General features: G+C 41.2%; 3 protein-coding genes across 14 annotated transcripts in view; 1 reads left to right on the forward strand and 2 right to left on the reverse strand.

The window, feature by feature from the left end:
* The window catches only part of fam219ab (family with sequence similarity 219 member Ab), a 37,338-nt gene extending 35,571 nt beyond the window's left edge, over positions 1–1,767 (forward strand). For both annotated transcript variants that reach the window (XM_088076920.1, XM_042488458.2), the window contains exon 8: positions 379–1,767. In XM_088076920.1, the coding sequence (XP_087933046.1) occupies positions 379–537 (159 nt within the window). In that variant the 3' untranslated portion in view covers positions 538–1,767. The remainder of the gene's footprint in view (positions 1–378) is intronic.
* A 1,153-nt stretch (positions 1,768–2,920) lies between these two features.
* klf9 (Kruppel like factor 9) lies at positions 2,921–9,098 on the reverse strand. The gene is made up of 2 exons (XM_042488950.2): positions 8,252–9,098; positions 2,921–5,002 (listed from the first exon to the last, which is right to left on the reverse strand). Exons 1-2 carry the CDS (start codon positions 8,646–8,648, stop codon positions 4,722–4,724), a joined length of 678 nt encoding a protein of 225 aa, XP_042344884.1. The 5' UTR covers positions 8,649–9,098; the 3' UTR covers positions 2,921–4,721.
* A 7,237-nt stretch (positions 9,099–16,335) lies between these two features.
* Positions 16,336–23,585, reverse strand: part of trpm3 (transient receptor potential cation channel, subfamily M, member 3) — a 166,733-nt gene continuing 159,483 nt past the window's right edge. For all 11 annotated transcript variants that reach the window (XM_088076921.1, XM_088076922.1, XM_088076928.1 and 8 more), the window contains one exon: positions 16,336–23,049. In XM_088076921.1, coding sequence (XP_087933047.1) covers positions 21,435–23,049 — 1,615 coding nt within the window. In that variant the 3' untranslated portion in view covers positions 16,336–21,434. The remainder of the gene's footprint in view (positions 23,050–23,585) is intronic.

Consider the following 23,585-nt stretch of genomic DNA (forward strand, 5'->3'; position numbering starts at 1 on the left):
AAAGTCATAAAAAAATCTTAGTACAGTCATCGGCTGTCATGTCCAAAATAGTCTTCAGTCATGCTCACTCCCTAAAATGGTGCTTATTTATAAAAACTTTAAGATCCCCTGAGTTAAGATTTTTGTTTCAAAATTCTCGGAAATGCTCAGTTTTCTTATTTAAGTTTCTGTTTGGAGACATTCCCCTCAGACCCTCCTGAAGGTTTGCGTCCCAAAAGAAGTCAATTGCAAATGGTCAATGTTAAATGGGTGATTGCGGCGTGGTCTGGACCTGATGTGTTTGGATCTGTAAACTGTAACCTGGGACTACTGCCACCCTGGGGTTGGAAAACGCTGCTCAAACCCATCACCCTCATCTGTCTGTCCTTCTCTCTCCAGCAAATCAATCAAGATCTGAACATCCAGCTGCTTAAAGACGGTTACCGCCTAGATGAGATCCCGGACGATGAGGACCTGGATCTGATCCCGCCAAAATCAGTCAACCCCACCTGCATGTGCTGCCAGGCAACCTCCTCCACCACCTGTCAAATACAGTAACCCCACCCTTCTGACCTCATGCCCCTTCCCCTATCCACACAATATAACCCCCGATCTTCATCTGCTGTGAGTTTACTTCGCCGCAGTGGTGACAGTGAAACATTGGTAGAGTATTGTAATGACAGTGCTATGATGATAATGACAATGAGAAATAATCAAATTAACATACAGAGTGTTTGGTTTAAAATCCAGGAGAAGGAACACATTTGAAAAAGTATTTAAAATATGAGATAAAGTGGTGTTTTCCTCCTATGGTAGGACGTGCACTTGTGTTTGAAAGCCCTTCTCCTGGTGTACATGATGTAACATATTAGTGGACAGAAGACAGATGGTCAATTGATGCTATAAATTAAAGCTATAATGAACTCCATTATCCTGAAGAATAAGAAACATCATAACCGCTGACTCAACTGTTCTGCTTACCTTACTGAATTCTGGGTTGCATTTTTGCATTTTTATAGGATTTTTTTTTTTTTTTTTAATTTAAATGCTTACTTTTTTAAGTCTGATGGATAAGTATGATTGTATGTGTTGACATGGAGATATTATAAAAGTGTGGGGTGCAGTCTTTGTGTCTCCAAATAAAGGACATGTGGCACTGTAATCATTGTACTGTACAGGGTTGTTATGTAGCACAGACCAGGTCTTTGCACTCATTCATGCCACCCTCAACACTTGTTTTGCTCGACTAGCTTGAGATGTTTCAGTACTGAATTTAGGGATGAATGTATGAACATGAATGGCTAAGGAACAAAATGCATGAAGAGCACCCAACTAGAAAAACTGAATGGAAAATAATAAGGAAGTAACTTGTTGCACATTTGATTTCTGCCCTATTTTTATTGTGCAATCACATGCCAATGCTGTGGCACGAGCTTGACTTGTGTTTGTTTTTAAATTTGCACAGTTTTTTTTTTTTTAATATTTTGGGGGCCATATCTGTGTATTCTTTCCTGCATAGCAGTGACAGTGTCTTATCTGAAATGAACTGTGTCAAAAGGGAAGGGATATTACATATCGTTGTAACAACGCTCGCACACGATGCTCACATGATGCTCACATGATTGACATATAATCAAGGCCAAAGGGATTGCAGGGGCCTTTTGATTTTTCAGCATACATTGTTGAGTTACCCCACTACACTAATTTCTCAATCACTAGTCACTCCCTCCTTCTCATTTCTGTTCCATAACCACAGACCATCAGGCGAGTACATAGGTTCAGACAGCAGAAAGAGCACCCAACTAGAAAAACTGAATGGAAAATAATAAGGAAGTAACTTGTTGCACATTTGATTTCTGCCCTATTTTTATTGTGCAATCACATGCCAATGCTGTGGCACGAGCTTGACTTGTGTTTGTTTTTAAATTTGCACAGTTTTTTTTTTTTAATATTTTGGGGGCCATATCTGTGTATTCTTTCCTGCATAGCAGTGACAGTGTCTTATCTGAAATGAACTGTGTCAAAAGGGAAGGGATATTACATATCGTTGTAACAACGCTCGCACACGATGCTCACATGATGCTCACATGATTGACATATAATCAAGACCAAAGGGATTGCAGGGGCCTTTTGATTTTTCAGCATACATTGTTGAGTTACCCCACTACACTAATTTCTCAATCACTAGTCACTCCCTCCTTCTCATTTCTGTTCCATAACCACAGACCATCAGGCGAGTACATAGGTTCAGACAGCAGAAAGATTCACTTTCTCATCTTTCTCTCACACACACACACACACACACACACACACACACACACACACACACACACACACACACGCACATAAATGCATATGCATATGCATGCATAAAGACATACAAAGTCTACATAAAGAGTGAGATGGCATCTATTTGTCTATTTAAGGTAATAGGTTGTCAATTGTTTTGTAATTGCAATATCAAGCATCATTGACTTGGAGCACTAATATCCTTTATTCACAACTCCCTCCCTTAAAAATCAGTTGATTATTTGCAATTAGAGTATGCCTTAAGTACAGAGAAATTTAAAAGACGTGTGTATTTATTGCCATCTAGACCATCTAGTTTATTTGAAGAGCATTTTCTGTCTTTGAGTTATGTTTTTTTTTTTTACATAGACAAGAGTGATAATTGTTTTTCTTTGATATTCTTTTTTTTCTAAAATGATTTTCTTGTAATGTAAACACTTCCATTACAGTATTTAATGTTATTGTTATGTGCAGTATATGAAAAAAAATAAAGACAAAGCTAATGCAGCAGCCCCTGCTGTTTTTGTTGTTGCAACTTCTCTGCACCATCTCATCAGTTACGGTATGGAAGAAGAGCACCTGCTGATTCATAAAAGGTGTGTAATACAGTTTCTGACATGGTCACACGACATGTGGCATAAATAAGCAGATATTTAGAAAGAAAAATAATTTTAATGTTAAAACTTTTGCGCGGTTATTATTACACGGCTATGTATATTGCAATAACATTGGGTCTGTGTAAACAGTCCCTGATTACAGTACAGTAGCATCAGGAGTAAAAGGGCTTCGACTTGAAAGGCACCAACATCTAATCACAGTTGTTTTAATGCCAGAAAAGAAAAACAGCATTTCACTTTTTCAAATGTATTAAGTCTGTGTCCTACGAGGTTAACTACACCTAACTTTACACTCTATCCAGATGTTTTAATGCGTTAAAAGTGGCAAGTATAAAAAGAAAACTAGTGACATCAATGTTTCTGTAGTGGACAAATAAGACCTCTTACTGTATTAGTATTATTATAAAAGATTACCAGACAAATAAAAAATACATTGCACCAAAAAAATACAAACATGCTACGTGATGGAATTCATTGATCACAAACTAATCAACAGAGCCTGGTTCATAATGCTAGCACAAAAAATAAAAAAAGAGGTTTGGTGATTTTTGTTGTGAGAAATGTTGTGCTTCCATGTTACCACCAGAGGGTGTAATATTGATTTAAATGACCAACATTATTCCCTGATAAAATGCAGTCCAGATACAGAGTTAACAAAAGTTAGTTTCAATGTACAGCAACTGGCACTGTTGGCATTAGAGACAGTCATTGATATTCAAAGAATCATTGAATATCAACATAAAGAATCTGGCAATGTCCATTCAGGTAATTGAAAACGTAGAAATTCCGCTCTGCTAGAAAACCCTTCAAAAGGCACAGACCTCCTTGTTATCAGTTTACAAACTGAACGTGTATCATTACAGTCAACATTGAATAGTGAAAAAGTAAAGTCTACAACTTAACCTTTCAAAAGGTTTACCCTGTTGTGTTTTCCTGCACTAGTTATATAATTTGAGCCTCGAAAAGCAATGTCGACATGTATTTTCCCATGAGGTTTGCTATGGTCTTGCCAAAGAACTGCAAAAGTACGTAGGTACAATAATTTGCAATTTATCAAGGTATGACAACGTTTATGTTCAACACAAGAAACTAACTGTAAATTACAAACTCATATTATAACTCATTTACTGAGTCCATCGCCAAATATATGAAATTAAATACCCAAGCTCTGCAATTCTCCATATTATAGCTTTGTCTTATTCCTCTCTAATAACACTTAACTACTCAGTATATCATTCATCAGAAAGTTAATCTGTTTAATCTATTTACATGATAACACTGCTATACTGTACATTTGCCTTGTCTTGGATTGAAGATTAACTGTACAAAAATGAGTCTTTATGTGAAACAATAATATTTACTAAAGGGCTATTCCCAAAACTTCTTAACCCATTAGGAATATCTCAGTAATGATTCCTTTTTCATGTCTTCACCTGCAGATGAAGTCTGTAATCACATGTAGTGTTAATGGAAACTATATATGTACATGAATGCCTCTTGGGTTGCAGGGGGAAAAAACTCACACAACATATAGTAAAATAATTACAAATGGCAACTAGAACCTGTTTGACAGACCCTGGATAACGTTCAATTAATACCACCTCAGGGAATAAGACATCTAGTTCTATTTTGATTACAGTCACGTTTAAACGTATGTTTCTGTTACATGCATAGAAAAACCTTTAAAAGTGGTCTGACATGGAGTTTTTTGATTTGAAGGGATTTGCGTAAAGGTGCCACACCAAACATATGGGTGTGTCTGTTTGTGTATGTCTTTGTATCTATTGCATGTACCTTTATGTATATACTGTATATGTACAGTGGTGCAGGTGTGTCTTACACCCCAACAGGGCTTTGGTCTCCAGAGTCAGAGGAGGACACAGACACGGAGCAGCGGCGTCTCTTAGCCGCACTGGAGCCCTGGAGCATGCTGGGATGGAAGCCTGCATGTCGCCGGGCATGTTTAGTCAGGTGGTCACTCCTGATAAAGCACTTGTCACACAATGGGCAGTTGAAGCGCTTTTCGCCTGTGTGTGTGCGGTAGTGACGCGTCAGCTCGTCTGATCTGGAGAACTTCTTCCCACAGTCTGGCCAGGTGCACTCGAAGGGGCGCTCACCTGCGGAAACACACACACAAGTTTTGTTTAACAACACTTTTAAGGACTTCCCTTTGCCTTTGTTTAATTAATACGCTCCATCCTTAAAGCTGCAGTAGGTAACTTTTAGATAAAATAAGTTTGTCATGTTTGATGAAACTGTCACTATATCCTGGCAGTAGTAAAAGAGACAGATAATCCAAGAAAAATCATGTTTCTCTGGCTCCTCCTAATGGCATTTTCAAGAATAAAGGGTAGTACCAGACTCAGAATTATGCCAGTCGAATCGGACTTGGCTGTTCAATACAAAAAGGGACATTTAGTGCGACAGCGGCATACATGTTAGATAGTAAACAAGCTAACGCTGCTAACGACAGGTTGTAAATGTGCAACAACTTTTTTTGCTGACACTATATATCAAACTAAAGACAGATTGTGCCATATCAAGTTGCTGTGATATGCAAATTCACCACCTCTAAGCAGGTCTCTCTTCTCTTCCACTATCACTGCACTGCCTGCAAGTCTGCAGCTCTTAAGAGTAGCATGAAAGTCAAGAGCACTCTCTCCGCAGCAAAATCTGGGGACCAAAATGTCCCCAGAACTACACTGCACAGCACACTGTCGAGCAAAATTGACTGAGGGGTCTCTGACTGAGGATTTGAATCTCTTACTTCCAAGGGGCAGCCCTTGCAAGAATCCACCTTGCTTGAGAGAAAACAAACAATTAGAGCTGCACTTGTTTCTAACGCATGTCAATCACTGCTAATGTACATGCTGCGTTGCCAACAACAGCATACATGGCAAGGACAAGCAAACAGAAATCAGATGAAAAACTTGCTTTCACTTTTACAGAAGCCATCTTTTGTTTACTTGTTTTGCCTTGCACATTATTGTTGCTGAAGGAGGGATGGAAAGATTTTTCATTGTTGGTGGTTAGTTCTTAGCTATTGTGTTTGTAAAGGTCCTCCTGAAGCTGCACACAAAGGATACTGAACTTGAGTGAGAGTATGCACCAAGGAGGAAGACTTTGTGGCATGTACAAGCAATGATCCATATACATAAGATTCCTCCTGGCTCTGATTGGTTGTTTTCATTCAGACATGATGGATTCTTGCAAATGCCATTAGGAGCACTAGGTGGAGACAGAGGAACCTTGTTTTTTCACAAATTGTTTGTTTCATGTAATACTGTGATTACAAAGTGACAGTTTCAACAAATATGACAAAAGATATTTGATAAAAGTTACCTACTACAGCTTTAACCCCTGTATTTTGCTGATGTGCTTTTGCCTTCCTCATTGATACTGCTGTACACATGGGACTGTTTATGGGTTCCACAATGACCCAGTCCTATTTGCCCACTTGGGTTATGCTAGAACTACCTGGGTACCAAGTGGGTATTGGCCCAAAATGGGCATCTTGTCTGGGGCCCACTTGGGTAAACCCACCAATGTGGGCAACTGACATAGGGCCAATTATAGAACACAAGGACAATCTCATATGGGGCCCGTTTTCAGCCCATTTACTACCCACAATGTCCCCACATACAAATGCTGGCTGGCTGGGACCCTAAACAGAAATGATGTATCTATTTTTCCTGAAAATCTGAATGAAAAATGCTCTGAATCAAGTCATCAGTTCAAAGTGTGATAAAACAAAATGTTGCATATACTTATTGAGGACTAACAGAGAAAACATTAGGGTTGACCTTCAACAGTTTACACCTAATATACAACCTTAACAATAAACAATAAACAACAATAAACAAATTCAGAAGCTTAACCATCAAAAGAGGGACGGTTGGCAATAATTAACCAACAAAAAAAAAGACAACACTGAAACACAGATACAAAATTGAGAGCGTGATTCAGAATAGTGGGAGGGGGAAGCACAGAGTACAAGCTCCACAAAATTTTGGGAAGGCCTGAATAAACAACATTTTCTGGGAACAATAACAGAACATATTGATTTAGAAATAGTGAGTCATGATAAGAGCCTCGTGCATACACAACTATGGCTGCTGCCACCTCCTCCTCCCACATGTGCTCTATTGAACCACATGTCTGCCCTTGTTTACAACCCGACATGAGGGGAGGGGAGGAAGATGACGTATGAGGAAATGGTGGTGCAGGGAGGGTTATCTCCGGACAAGAACATGAGGGGGGCAACAGTGTCGCAGTGACCTGCATGTGAATCAAGAGCCGAGACATTTATTATCCTACACTGTTACTCGCTATTATTAGCAGCACGCGCGATGCATGGCAACATAAAAACAGATGTAGTATAACACGCGATTAGTGATCGTTAGATGTATTTTTTTGGATAACATGTATCATTATTATCATCACATCTGAACGATCTAGCATCACAAATATGGGCGGTGGCACGCGGTGTTCCCAGATCGCATTCTGGCTGCGTGTCAACAGCACATTAAAACACACCCCCATCTCTGTCTCACATAAGCCTCCCCTCCCTCCCCTCCCAGCCTGCCTCTGGGACGACGCTGAAGCTAGCTTCCGATTCGTGGCTGCCGATTCAGCAGTTAAGGGAAGAGCTAAGTATAAAGTAAATTACGTTGCTTAGCAACCGATCCTCGGCGTTTTTGACTGATTATTCACATTACACCAGGTCCAGATCAAAAACCAAAACTGGATTTTCCCAGAGAGGCAAAAGGTTGATGTAAACACACTTTCAGATTTGTGAAACCTTAATTCTATTTATGAAAATGCAAGTGTTTTTTTATCTGAACCCGGTCTAATGTGGGCCACATGTACAAAAAAGGGATATTCTTTCCCCTTAACTGTCCCCTTAACAACTGAATTGGGGGGGCTACGAATCAGAAGCTTACTTCAGCGTCCTGCCTGTGGGCCGGTCAGTCACACCCCCAGCAGGGGCTAATTCACGGGACCACCTTTCTAATAATCTGTTATTCATTTGCAGAAACATGTGGTCTCTCACTTACACGCCTCATGTCGCATTATACACAGACACACACACACACACACACACACACACACACACACACACACACACACACAATATGGACTATATGCTAACATTAGAAATCACGTGTTTACGTATCATATAATTACTTTAAATTGACACTTTTACCGTGCTGTTCTGTGTCTCATTTTCCACAACACTTGATGTACCAGATATAGAAGTTTACACAGTGATGTCAGCGTGAAATAAAGAGTAATGGCAGGAGTAACACAGAGCAGTTTCGCTGTAGTCAACACAATCGAGCCCATTAGTTTTCAGCTGTACTCACCGGTATGGACCCTGAGGTGGGCTTTGAGGTGGGACGACTTTCCGTACATCTTCCCACAGCCTGTGAAAGGACAGCAGTGTCTCTTCTCGGGAGACTCCTGCCTCGCCGCCGCCCTCTTGCTCCGGGGCTGTTTGGGTGCCACCGAGCCCCGGTTGTCCCCGGCGTTCAACCGGAAACTCCCCCGCTCATCCTTCATCTCCTGCGCTCCGACGTCGCTGCCTCCGAGACATCTGCTCTCTCCAGAGCTCACAGCGTTTGGATTGCATTTGTTCAAGTCCAATAAAATCATTGCAACCATCAGTAAAGTCCTGTTCTCCTGGCTGTCTTTCAACATGTCCTCTGTCCGCCCCGGTGGTCGACTGGGGTCACAGTCTGCAGAGACACCAAACTCTGACATCACTACAGCAGATCCAGGAGGAGAGAAGAAAATATGTACCTAAGAGCTTTACACTCAAAATAACTCTAAAATGTGGAGACAACAATTAGACCGCAATCCTCCCAGGAAACATGTGGTTAAGCATCCACACGTGTCGTCTTCAATGTGACTATTCCGCAAAGGCTGCGTTTTCTTGTTGAGGTTGCAGGGCGGATAAATAAACACCCCCCCACAGGAAACAGATAGCAGTTTGAATCTCTTCCTCCCGTCTTCACCGAGATCCTGTTTTCTTCTCCGGATCAATAAAACTGTACCGTTTACCAACTGCACCAAGCCTATTGTGTCTGCGGTTATTCCGCCTTTCTGTAAGCTCCCACACATGCGTCAACTTGTCCTATTTTACTGTGAGCAGCACTTCTCTCAACTCCAAGAAACAATTTCGCGGAATCCCACGGCGTCATCATAAAACGGCGCTGTGATTGGCTGAGAAGAAACATGACTCGTTTTTTGGAACTGTCCATTCACAGGGGTGATGGATGGAGCATTGGACCAATCACAAGCTGAGGTGGGTGGAAAAGAGGGCAGGTCGGACTAACAGCGCTTTCAGGTGCTTTAGATGAGTGGGAAATATGGACACCATTGTCCAAAATAGATTTTTAAGTCTCTGCTAACGTACTTATAGATATGAATACGGCTATCTAACACACAAATACAACATATTTGGAAATATCTAAGCATAGCATTTAATTACATCGCGGGTTATAATTGAGTATGTAGTGTGATTTTAATGGAAATCATGCAGCGTCACAAGTTCACACTTACTGTGGGCATTTTGTGCTATTTATTCGCCTATAGCAAATTCTAGCATACATATGTTTCTAAACGCATAGAAATTCCCGTCACCCCACTCATTTTGCCATTTCACAAGAAACACATCTCATATTTACGACATGCTATAGAAGACGAGTGAATGCAACATAGGGGCGTGATGAGGACAAACCTTATACTGGCACGCCCCCCAGGCCCACATGCTGGAGAAAGCAGTCTGGTGCAAAAGCCTATTTATTATATATTTTTACAAGTAGGCCTACATATTACGTCATATTTGTAAAGAAACTTGCTGGGGGCAGAATTTATGAATTTAAATATATTTATTTATCGCCAACACAGGCAAGATTATGTTGATTTGCTCAAAATGAACATAAACTGTGTGCAAGAAAACTATAGAAAAAAAGACACAAGGCTGCTAAAGAGCGGGTCTAATCCCATCCTGCATCAACTGCCACATTTAACATTTTTGATAATGAAAAATTAGATGCATTGCAACATCATATCACAGGCCACACTGACTATGGGGGCTTATTGTTGCTTTTTATGTGGGGACTGCAGTGTTTGGCTGCTGGGTGTCTTAAAGAAGCCAGTGGTTGCTGGTACTGCAGGATGTCCCGCCTACAGCTGCAAAACTATTTGCTCTGCTGTTATCAATCAGTGAAGGTCAAAGCATGCATGCAGAGGCATACAATAATGCAGCTGTTACACCAGTCCTTCTATGTATGGGCTTTGTACTTTCAGCGACCTTGTAAAGGTTATCTGTGGTCAACAAGTTTATAGTCATCTTATTGTGATTTTTCATCTAAGCGTGAATCCTTTTAGTTTGGCATCATAACATGCTCATGTTAATTGTTAGTATGGTAGGTTACCATACTGTATTGCAAAATAACTAAGTTGAGGTTGATTATGTCTGCTTGGGAAAAAAAGGAACTGCAGAGTTAAATGTCGATGACAGATCTTCTTTGACTATCATCCACTTGTCAGCAGTTGCACTGGCATCCAACCAGAGCTGGCAGTATAAGTATTCAGGCGATGACACATGAATCTGTGTCATAAAGAGAGATATATGTGTTTTGTTTTTTAGATGTAATCCAACCCAGCCACCGTGGCCCATAAAATTATGGCTGTGAACAGGTCTCACTGTTTCTCGGTTTCACAACCATGGTGCGATCCTAAATTAGTGCAGTCCTCATCTGTCCCCAAAGCTCTACACTTGAACTATTAACTGTCATTGTAACCTCACTTGACACTGTGCTGTTACCACTTTAAAATAGAGTTTTTTTTGTCTTTCTTGCAAACTCAGCAAGAAAGAGATTATTAATGTGCCCCATGTGGAGCTTTAGTGTACATAGGTACAAGTCACCCTGTAATGATGTCTGCTGTTGTATGTTTCTGTGTCATATTGTTTGTGCTTTAATGTGTTTTTCATATGTTTTTAACTCTTATGCAACACAAATTGCCCTCTGGGACAAAGAACGAAACTGAACATAACTGACGTGAAAAAGTTAGATTAGATATATAGCCTAACCTAGTGACAGTCGGCTGGTATTGTGGTTAAAGCCTTCTCTCCATTTCTCTCACAAAGTTTGTTTTTGTGTGAAGTCATTACATGGTATAGAGTCACACTAACACTGTAATGTCTAAAATAGGAGCAATTGAGAAATACATCTTATCAGTGCTGTATGCATAGTGTGTAGAAATGTATACTATAGATACATTTAGAAATATAAAACACATCATAGTACTTGAATCCTCATAGTAAGAGGTCATCGCCATTGCATTATTTTGTTTAATAACAGTCATAAAGCCTTACAAACATGAATATAACAATACATTAGGACATAAAATGGCATGTATCACATACCGTCAGTTGCTCTACTTATTTTGCTTGAGTGTTATGGGGTTTTATGAGTATCATAGTAGTTTATGTATTGGTGGAGAGTGTGGTTAGCGCTTGCCATAATGTCTTTTTGATTGCTCAATATCTGCTTCAAGTAAAGTTACATGCTTACAAGATACAGTTCATGGGGATTTAATATTTAAAGATGGATGTTTGTTTGGGGAAACAGGAAAGGTTTGTTCTATTCGTGAATTTAGTGTAAAGTGACACATCAAGAAACCCAGTTGCTGGAAAAAAAAGTTGGCAATGTCCGCTTCTGCAAACCATGGATACATTATATTTGCACATTATTATGTAGCAGGCATATTGAAAGTTTACATTTTAACAATGCTGTGGTTAACCCTTGGTTAGGTTCAGGCACAAATACCGATTGCTTATGGTTAGGAAATAACCATGTTTTGGCTTAAAACACCCAGTTTTGGAGCCAAATTATGAAAAACAGCAATGTTTGGTGCCTAAAAAGCTGCTGGCTAAACAGCAAGAGTTCGATACATACACCCACAGTTGGTACCTAGAAAGCCGCTGGTAAAATAGTGATAGATTGCAACAAATACCCATGTTTAATGCTTTAAAAGCTGCAGGTAAAACAGCAAAGAGTCGCTACAAAACACCCACGTTTGGCACCTTAGCTGCTGGAAACACAGCAATGACTCGCTAAATCACAGTTGGTTTTGTTATTTATTGGTCTGCTGGTTGGCAGCAGTTTGGCCAGGATGGCACACCATCCTCTATCCCCTCCACCTCACAATGACTAGGCCAGCTACGTTACTTTAGAAACATTGATATGAAACATATGAAACATGTGAATGTAATGTATCTGTGCTTGAAGAAGTGTACAATACTAAGATTTTCTTCTGGCAACTGGGCTGCATGAAATATGTATCCTATTTTTGACACAGTGTAATTGAAACGGGAAGACACAGGTGGGATGAGTTCTGCTATGGATCTAAGATACTTTTTGTATCTTGTGAAGTATGAGCCATCAGCATACTGTGTTTCTTTATCCTGCCGAGGCAGCATGCCATCTCTTTTAATGACAGATGTGCTTTCAGCAGGTTGCTCTGTTCATCAGCAGTTTGAATGGACGGCTGCATTCTCACCCAGGGTTTTATAGAGGAGTCTGGTGTCAGGACCAACAAATAGTATGGTGGTCATATCATGCTCCTGTTTGAACCCTGTGTTTCGTAGAACATTACTTGACCTAAAGTAGACATTGTGTTGCCACTGAAGCATCAGGCCATAACAACACTGTCCCTTCAATATGGTTACAAGAAGCAAATGTGTGCTCATTATAACCTGTAGCCTTATATGGAAAACAGGGTTCATATAAATAGATATAGGACTGTGGATACCATGCGTTGTAATGCCTTATCAGAGTTTATAATACATTAAAAAGTGGGGTTTATAGGAATTGTTGTTGGTGATTTATTTGAATTTGAAAAATAAAGTTTGGTGTGGAGATATTTTAATAAATAGGCTGAGCTATTATAGATACCTTTTTGTTGTAAGGAAAACTTACAGTTGAGGACAGAGTCATCAAGCATGGTAAAGGGTGTTGGTTTCATGGGGCGTGGGGGTGTTACATATGAAAAGAAAGGATTGAGTCCTCTGCTTGCAAACTTTGAGCATAAAAACAATGAATAGCCTGCTGAATTTTATGCAACAGCTGTCCCTATTATTTTATTTTTTTTCTTTTTAAATAAAAATCCTCTGCTACTTTCATGCATTCATTGGGGGCAACAAATGCACATGTTCTAAACTTTGAGAGGGACGTGTCCCCTGCATTGCCTGTCCAGACTCATGAGAAGTGCTAAGAGATGTGGCCTATATATACAGAGTATAAGGGTTACTCTGCAAGATACACTATAATGTAGCCAGTCCGTTTGGAAGTGTAACAAGACACTCGGCTTAAAAAAAACAAGGGAGTGCCATGGGTGATTCATTCATGGGTAAAATTCCTAGAAAAACTCTCTGAGTAGTGGGGTTGCTGGGATTGAGCAATGCTGCCTCTGAACAATTTTTCCTTGGCAGCAGGAGACATGCTCTTCCCTGGGGCTGTTATGTGAGAAGAAAGGAGCTTAGACATCAACACAGAGGTGTTTTCCTGCTTTTGTCCTCAAACGCCCCTGTGCTTCTCTCTAAGGCACATCTTGCTGTATGCTGACGTAGCCATTATACTATTCATTGTACACATTTTTAAGGGTTGGTTGGTCACACTGTAGCAATATTTCACAACTGGCAGAGAAAAGTACCACACCTCTTTTGAACAACTGCAAACTCTTCAGACAAGGATCCTGTCTGCAATGCAGTAGTGACTCACTGCCTAACAGCACATTTATCGTGATCCCTTAATAAATAAAATGTCTAGTGCTCACACGATATGAGAAACCGCATGTGCAGAAGGAACAGTTCAAGAAGACCGCAGCAGTAATAACGCAAAGTTCCTATTTTAACTCCAAACACTGCAGGAACTCATCGCCCTTTTCCCAAGTTGTCCCGCAAAGTAACTCCACCTCCACTTAACTCGACTCACTGGCAGAACCCCCAACTTTCCAGGAATAAAATTAGGTTGAAAAGGGGGACTTGGCCGGACGCGTATAGCCTACAGCCTTCCTCCAACTCCTCCTCCAGCAGAGCTGTAAACATTTCTCTGAAGGAGGAGGCGCCTCTGCTGCTGTTGCTTTTGCTGCTCCCCGCTTCCCTTCTCACAAAAGTGCAAGAGTTCAAGAGTGCACGGCGCATCTGGGTCAGGTTGATGTGTTGACACGAAATACTGATTGTGTCAAAGTTGTTTTTGAGTGTGCATGCGCGTGCTGTAACAGAGAAAAGAAGGTGGGCACGTGCGCAATCTTAGTACAGAACGTTCCCCTCCACGTGCCGAGTAGGAACTGACGCACCACCCGCACCCTTATATGAAAAACTCTCACCAACACCAGCAGACCACAGGCGGACAGACTGGAAGTCCTTGTTCAGTTTCCTCCTCTGTCATTGCAGACCGTGGATTCATGCAGAGAGGAACAGGGTGCAGTGCTGCTGCGCAGTGACGACAGAACACACAACAGGGCGGCGAGGAGCCAACACAGGGTTAACAACCCTGCGGCTGCTGCAAAGTCACTAAAACAGAAAAAGGGAACAACAAAGTAATCATACAGGGATAAATCACAGGCAACGTACAGGGATAAATCACAGGCAACGTACATGCAGTGATGGTGGTATTTCCAAGATACGCTATTATACTTTATCATTACCACATGTCAGAGGTAAAAACTGTATCTTTAATATTAGTACATAACAGCCATAGTCGCTGGTTATTTGATATATACACACTACATATGATCAGCTCATGTCTTTTAATTAATTTTTCCAAGTAGTTTAAATTAGCCCCAGAAGAAAGATGATGACAATGCTATGTGCAAGTCCATGCATCAATAATAATTCAAAAGTATCATATAGGTTTTAGTACAGTGTATAGCCTAATACTCAGAGAGAGTGTTCTTCATAATGAGTAGACCTACTTTAATCTTTAAAAAGTTAAGGTAATTTTTGGTATGTAGTTCAACTTAAATTGAAAAATGAATTCATGACTTTTACTATATTTTAGGTGTGTTATTACTGCTTTTACTCAGAGGTCCAGTGTGTGGGATTTAGTGGCATCTAGTGGGGAGGCTACAGAAGTGAAATTTCTCTTGCGAGCCAAGTATGCAGGGAAATTATGCTGGTGGATGCAAAAATGTGAATGGCAAAATCTAGAGCCAGCAATAACATGGCAGACTCCATGGAAGAGAAACTGTAAATGTTCGTTACCTAATACCCTTTTTCCACCAGAATTAGCATGTGTACACATTTTTTTAAACATGGGTAAACCTGCTAAAAAATGAGCAATACACTCCTTTCCCATTGCCAGTAGAGCAGAGCAGTGTACAAAGCTCTGCCGCAGATGAGTATGCCTTCCTGTGTTTGGTATTATTTTTCAGTGTGTCACATTCGGCCCTGTGGACAGGCTGAACAGCAGGTTTGTAAACAGTAGAAAGCAGCATGGAGACCTGTGAAAACTTTATGGCAGTTACTGTTACCTGTCCAAACAAAAATCAATACAATCATATCAGTCAATCAATCAAAACAACATAATAAAGCATGGCCTTTCAAAATTACCTTAAAAGTGACTCAGCATCTTTTAAGCATGGTATCAACAAACATTGAACATTGTAAGCTTTACAAAGGAAAACATTCATTACAGGGCTTTTGCATGGATTGTATTGTAGTGCAGATGGTAATGTTATCGTGTTCACAAGGCAGAATGAAACAGAAAGACATAAATGCAGAAATGATGACTTTCAGTGTGTGCACTGACGCACAGAGGGTTGTTTTACACAGACTTTAAAAGTATACGTGCTGTAAAATGTGACCTGTATAAACAATCATTACCAGAGAATGTGGTATAAAAGGTGTTAATTGTATCGGAAAAATAGTTAGATATAAATTACACAAATTGCATATTTTTACCACACATTTTTTTTTTGTTATGGGACTAACTCAAAGTTGTGTTTGTGCCTCATGGCAGTGGGACAAGTTTTAAAAATGACAGACTACCAAGCTGCACCTGTCACACTCATCTTACAAGCAGTCAGCGAGGCAATGGGGGCCTGATGTCCTGCCTGAACTGCAGAACAGCTTGTGTTATGTGCCTCATTAGTCGATGGTCGACACACTAGATGTTTTATGAGTTCTACAACGTTGAGGCTGACAGCTCGTGGCCCCAATTTGTTGCTCACTTAAAAGGAGTCACAGAAATGCTTCCCTGATGTTTAGTCCAATAGGCAATAAGCAGAATGATGAGCCCTTTTCTCTGTGTATGAGTGTGTATCTGAGACACCCCTCTGTTTGCCTTTTTGTCATTAATGTAACTTGGAAACTGACTAGACATGCTCACTACCTCTCACATCTGAACATCGTTCTTTTTGTCGTCTGATTAAGTGAAGTAAAAACAGGCGAGACATGAAGTACCAATCTATTTAATTTTTTATTTAACAATGCATGCCAGACATGATCCTATTCACATTGAAGAATACAGATTTGTATTTGCATCCAAATACTCACTACTTTGATTTCATATTATAATCTCTCTATATATCTCTCTCTCTGTCGTCTTTACAGGTCGTCTCTGTACACTCTGAGTGGAAGAGCTGCATGCATTTGAAGGATATTAAATAAAGTGTGACCAGTAGGGGGTTAAGTCCCTTTCAGTTGTAGAAGCACATCAGCAATTATTGCAGAAAAAAACGTGCGTGGAACTCTCTTTAGGTTATGAATCACAGGTCGCCATAGGAGGGAAGCTGATAATCATCATATGCTCATGAGATACAGTATAGGAAAATATTTAAAAAATACTGTACATTGAGATTCTGTCGGGTTGTGTTGTGTTGGCATGCCTCCCTGTCACTGGTGTCATCTATATGTCCAGGTTCACACACAGTCAATGTACACGCACATACACACATACGCACGCTTCCTATCAGTACTGTCCCGCCATGTCAACATACCACAAAACCATTTATAGAATCATGTACACACGATTTAAGAAGTGCCATGGACACATATGTTATCTCATATTCCTTACTGTAAGGATAAAGAAATTTAAAAGGGACTATTTTCATTTCTCGTCACAGTAGGTCAAATAGGAGGGTCTAAACGTTCTGTCTGACACAGTTCTGTTTTCATGGTTAGCCATGCATAACTGAGTTGGGCTGTACGACCTTTGCTTGGTTAACCCCTGTCCGCCACAGCTGTGTAGACAACACCTCAGCAGAGCACGACTCAGCTCGTTTTCATTTGGTTTGGCAAGGTTTGGTTTGGTTCAACTATAAGGGACCAAAGCCCTCTCAAACAATATGCAGTTGTTAAGAAGTCAAACTCCTGTGGATCAAAAAAGTCAGTCAATCGAGTATGAAGACATTCATATTCATATTCTATTGCCATTTCTGAAGACATAAGACACAAAAGAATGTCCCTACAATCCCCGAAGACTCTGGGTTCGACTCCTAAAGCACAGTGATTATATTGGAAGCCTTCTACTGCAGACAAATCCAAATCTCTATCTCTTTCTTTCTTTCCACCATGATAAACTTGCTACCTTGCATCACTGGGGTAATGTTGTCCCTGAGCATTGACTTGGGGTCAACCTTTCTCTCTTAAACATACAATACTACGTATTTGTTGACTGTAAATGTGATCCTTTGTTTGTACCAACGGGCTACAACATTCCATTTGTCATCTTATAGGTATTTTAAGTGTGTTACTTCCTGATCTGTCCAACCCACATGATCCATACTGAGCATGTGTCCACAATGACAGAGTTGTAATTGCTGGGTTAAAGGAGCACTCCACCAATTTTAGTTAACTATTCCGCCTATGAACACAGTTGTATGTATTTTGTAGCTCTGGAGAGGGCTTGCTGAAGTCTAAAGCCTTTTTTACATGGATATGCTGATGAGCGACTAGAAAGTCCCTTCATCACATCACCTTTGCTTTTTTACAAAGAAACTAACAGCAGCGGTATCACACTGCCCAAGTGTGTGATTTTAGACAGCATACCAGCATCGCGGAAGCAAAAGAGGCATGACAGGTGTGACGTGACACAACGGCATTAGCTTTGTGAGCAAGTGTGACATGACTTACGCAGCGTCACCGCTTTCTAAATAATAATAGTGACATGACATGGCAATAAAAGTAATTTACCATTCCTGTTAGCTGATCTTGTTCTTTTTTTTAGAAGGTAGGGAGCTGCCCGGCCTCATCTTTACCCCAAATTGCAGTTATTTTCGGTTGCTGGTCTTGCGTGAATAGCAGTTAACAGCTAGTGGCTGATTTTTAAATCTCTGCACACATAACATGTTGTCGAAATGTCACACCTGTCCTGTCCATGGTCCTGTCTGGCCAGCTTTACCTTTTACACAGACCTTGATTTCGTGCTGTTACTTCCTCCGCTGCCAGCTTTAAGGCAATGAAACTCTGTCCCCCTCATTCTGCAATCGTACTTTTTACAAAGAACGTCAAGGTGTAATAACTGCCCATTATGAAATTTGTAAAATGGGCTTCCAAAAGTAACCCTGATGATGTCATCAGGGTTAATTTCAGTTAGGTTTGAAACTTTAAATATTTCATAGACAACCTGTGTTACTAACCAGGGACAATGAGTTTGTAAGATGAAATGATTTAACAGTCAGTCTATAAAAAGATGCTATTGAGTTGCACCATGGGAAATGTAGGATCCATATTGAGGACTAACAGTCTGTCTTCAGAAAGTCCCCCAACTTTAGCAGTACTAAATCACTGGAGAGCCCCTTTAAGGTTAAGGGTTTGGCTCAGAGCTAGTAGGCGTATGAACAGTTTGGATCATCAAACAGACTGGGTTGTGATACAGAGAGAAGTCAAACTGTACAAATTCATGCTATCGTCAAGTTTCATGTGCAAACACATTATTTTCTTCATGAAACTGTTGCTCTCAACAAAATTTTTCTATGTGTTTTGGTGGATTTTAATGTCCAGATGAGCAATGATACAGTCTACCAATAACAACATCCCCCACTCTGTACATCAGATGGGTTTAAAGAGAACAACAAAGATCTGTGAGTGTATGCGAAAGCCACATGTTGAAAGCAATCACAGATATTTGAGGATCTATGACTGGGGGGGACAAAAAAAATTCACAGATTTCTGAATCACTTCAGGTCCCACATATTCCATCCATGCCCAAAAGGCACCCTAAGTTTGGTATACTGGCAACCATGTATTGCCACGACAATTTTACATTAGAAAATTCTCAGAAGCTGCTTGATAAAACATACAATAAAAACTACTTTAAATACTTTAAATATGATTGAAATGTACAGTATATCAGACAATTCTATATTTAATAAATAATATAATACATCAGCATTTAGTGCATGTCGATGGTCATCTTTTTATTAAATTTAAAAGCTTAATTAGAAAATACTTAAAATTCGACAAAAATATCACTGAGAAGATATAAATATTGATTTCGTAATTCAAACAGGCATTTACTGTAATCGTCGATAATGAGCAAGGAAATGTCAATAAATATAATCAATCTCAAAATAAATGCAACATGATTAAACTGAATTGTAATAGTGAGGAAATATAAAACAAACATAAAAAATCAGTAAGAATTCTATTAATTTTACCTAATCTTATCTTTACAAAGCCATCAGAGAAGGGCGTCTTCCTCCCTTTTTTCCCATTAGAATAAAAAAAGATAACTTTTTAAAACACTGATCTGGCTTTCATCTTTTAATAATAATAACCCCATGTTTCCTCCTCCATGTCACTTAAAATGCAAATCTTTCTCATATGCATATACTTGACAGCTCATTTCAAGCTTTCTTTTTTTTTAAAGATAAATTCATAAAGTACCTCTTTCTTACGGAACTCTGTTCATGTTTTATGACGGGCTTAGTCATCAGGTAATTGCTTTTTCTTAAAGTCTCCTTTTGCAGTGCCTGGCTTTAAATGCAATTAACAAAATAAAGGAGAAAAGCAAATGAATGACAGTTATGGAGAAGATGAAGGACGGATCCATTAGGCGTAGGTGGATGTAAAACCATTGCAACATAATGCCACTGCCAAAACCTGAAGAAGGTGGGCTGGGCTACTAGAGAGTTTAAGGATTTTTGGTGTCAGGTGCAGGCAAAGAAGGTTCACATCAGGTTCACCCAGCAAGCATTGCTTCGGAAATAGGCTTTTAGCGCCCTCTTGTCCCCATTTTTTGCAATTGCACTTGTTAAAGCTCTCAGGGATCAGGTCTGAACTTCAGTTTATATCCTAGTGTTATGAAAGATTGACAGTATGTGTGTGTGTGTGTGTGTAGACATGTAAATATGCATGTGAATGTCAACATGCACTTGATTAATCCCATCTATTCTCATTTTCCTGTTATAGATTCATGCCTCAACATCAGTTGTAAAACACTACGTGTCGTCGACTGCTAATCTCATATCCCATTATTTCTCACTTTTTCCTGATTTAGCTTTTCAGTCTTTATCACGTGGCTAAACCCAGTTTTTACTGCAGATACAGACTGCTGACACTTGACAGCCGTGACTTGTGATAGAGTAATGACCTTTTGACTGGAGTACGTTCAAACACTGCTTTCTTTTTCTAGCTGGACTGAAAGAGCAGTTAAGTAGATAAATTATGTGACAAAAACACAAGACGATAAAAGGCAAATCTGATATACTTTGAAAAAAGAGATAAATATTGATTATTTGAAAGGTGTATTTGTGTATCTAGAGGTAAGTTGTTGCCATTTTACAGCGATCATTTCCAGTGCAACCAAGAGAGGGAATAGTTCCCAATGGTTTCAAACATGTCACTGATTCCTTCATGAAGCAGTCAGAAATGTTAGCTCCGTTCTGTTTGCTAGTGCCGGGCTCTTACAGAGTGGAGTTAGGATTATATGAAGAGAGGATAATGTATTTAAAGTGACATTAATGGCTCTATGCTAAGACAAAATTACAAAATGAGGTGGCTGTTTTTTCTTTCTTTCCGTCGCCTCTCTTTGTTGCTCAGACTTGACAGTTTCTACCATATAATGCAGCTAGGAGTAACAGTACACGTTCTCTGACTCACGTGATTGATATGTGATGTAACACAGTGACAGATGTCTACTTGACGTAAAGGTGGTGGATGGAAGACATACAGTACAAATACACCTTCCATTGCCATAACACCCCATTGAGAGTTACTTAGCTACAAGAGGAGGTAAAAACTACTCTAGATTCATAGCTCTTTGTTTTTGACTGGTGTACAGTAGGACCCCTACATCTCCCATCCTTTCCCTCCTAACACCTGATCCAGGGTAAAGTTGCCCATCCCACCAGCACTGACTATCAATAAACTTGTACCACCTTTTCTAACCTAAAACATAAGTGAAAAAACTGTAGATCTGGTTCAGATCAGCATCTCTGGGCAGCTTCACCCTGCTTTCACTTTTACCCTTGGCCCTTTCAGTTTTCCTGCCTGGTCCTATCAGTGTGTGAGTGTGCTGACCAGTGCTCTTGTCACGTGTAGTTTTGTCTATCAAAGCTGCGGAAAGCCGACGGAGTGGCCAGCTTCCTCATTGAGAGGCTGTCAGTCTTGGCTGCTTCGGGCCGTGCTCCAGACTTACTCCTGAGGAAGGGGTTTCTGGTTCCTGCCAGACCCCGGCCCCCCGGCCCAGGCCCCCTGTCTGCCCCCAGACCCGGTCCCCTCTCCATCCTCTCACTCACCGACAGGCTCTTCCTGTGCGGAGGGGCCAGCGTGAGGGAAGGATGGGAGTCGTCTGAGGAGCAGCTGTTTGCTCGCTCCAGCCTGGAGAAGGGGGAGCAGAGAGGGGCCCCACTGGGCCCGCCAAGGCCCCCTAGACGAGGGGTATCAGGGGCTGGAATCAGGTCCTCAGGGTCCTCTGGATCAGACTCTGTGTGGCTAAGCTCTGCCTCTCTCTCTGGATGAGAGGAAGCAATGTCTGACGGCTTATCAAAGGGGAAAGAGGTGGATCCTCCGGGGGAGTTTGAGCGTTCTGCAGGAGTGTACGGAGCTGAGACACAGCGTGTATCGATACAGTCTGTGATGCTGGTGTACTCTGCAGCTTTTACCTGGACTCCTGCCCCCAGTCCACTGTAGCAGCCTCTTGGTGTGAACATGAGGCTGTGGGACTTGACCAGAGGGGGCTCATCCAGGAACGATGTGCCTGCTGTAGAGAGGTAGCGGCTGCTCTTGGAGCGCTCGAGCAGCCCTGCTGAGGGAGGTGGGGATGGTTCCATGTCCCAAGGAGGTAAAGTGGTGTCTGGTAAGAGGTGGGCTGAGCACAATGACAAATCAGCAGCTGCACTGTCGTCAAACATGGCTCCAGCTGTTCCGCTGCTGCCTGCCCCGCCCTCCGAGTGCCTGTCGCCCATACCGCTGGTGGCAGTGCTGCCAAAGTCCCGGCCTCCCGGCAGCACCGTCTCCATGATATCTGACTGCAGGGAGCACTCTCTCTGGAGTGGTGGGACCACTCGGAGAGGATCCAGAAAGACCTCCGCAGGCCCCACCTCCTCAGAAGTTGAGACATAGATATCAATGCATGATGATGGACGGTGCTGCTGGGAGACCGACAGCGTTGCCAGGGGGAGGGGCTTAGACTCCTTGGGGGCAGCACCTGAGGACACTGATTGTGAGCTGTTTGCTCGATGGAGACTGAGCGAGCGTTCTTTGAAAAAGCTCTCAGCTCGTTCAGCTCCACTTGCACGTTCACCACCACGACCAACATAAAATGAGTGGCTCCTTGTCCGTGCGGCCATGCCAGTAGGAGAAGGAGGGGACATGGAGCCTTCAGCTGTTCCCTCCAGCGCCTCCTGCAGACGGTAGGCGTTTCCTTCTGTGCTGTTAAAGCTGCTTTGACGCAGGATGTATGCTGCATCAGGGCACTCACCCTGACGGAGAATGTATGCAGAGTCTGTGCAGTCAGATGAAGTCCGGGAACGTACTTTGTTGACCTCACCACGTTCGACACCTGTGACGCGCTCCAGTGCTACGGCAATTCGACCAATCAGTTCCTCCATTTGGGCCAGACGAATGTCAACAGTCTGCAGGGAGGCCTTCATAAAGTGTTCCCTTTCATTGACTTCTTCCAGACGCATTGCCATATTCTCCACCCTGGTAGAGAAAAGAAGAAAGGAAAGAAAGGACATGAAAGGGAAAGTTCTGTTTTTTCTTAAGTGGGGTTTTAAGGCGTACTTACCCATAGTCATACATAATAATACATAGTACAGTAGATGTGAGTCGATAACCTCTCAGTTTGGAGAAGCAGGCTGAAATCTGACATGGAAGCTAAGCTGCTGTACTGCTGTGGATGAGGGTCAGCAACAAGACATTATTTAGCAAACTTAAATAGACCCACCTAAAAAAAATCAATATCCGTTTGTGTGCTTTATATTGACAGTATTTTCACCGCTTTACAGCCTGTTTTCGACAGGGAAGCCATTAACTGCTTTAATTCCACATCTATGCTGTCATCAAAGCCACCAGACTCCATTAAGAAAAACAGCAATTTTAGCTTGCTGAATACAGGAGCTGCTGGTCTACCGCTGCTTTGATTGGTCAGTTAGTTTGTGTTATTATTTGACTTTGATGATCCCCAGCTATCCCTTTTAAACATCTAAATCACACAATAACACAATCAAAATGACTGT

This window comes from Plectropomus leopardus, chromosome 4, assembly GCF_026936395.1.
Source record: "Plectropomus leopardus strain MGB_pleo_1.0 chromosome 4, ASM2693639v1, whole genome shotgun sequence".
In the NCBI taxonomy this organism is placed as follows: Eukaryota; Metazoa; Chordata; class Actinopteri; order Perciformes; family Serranidae; genus Plectropomus; species Plectropomus leopardus.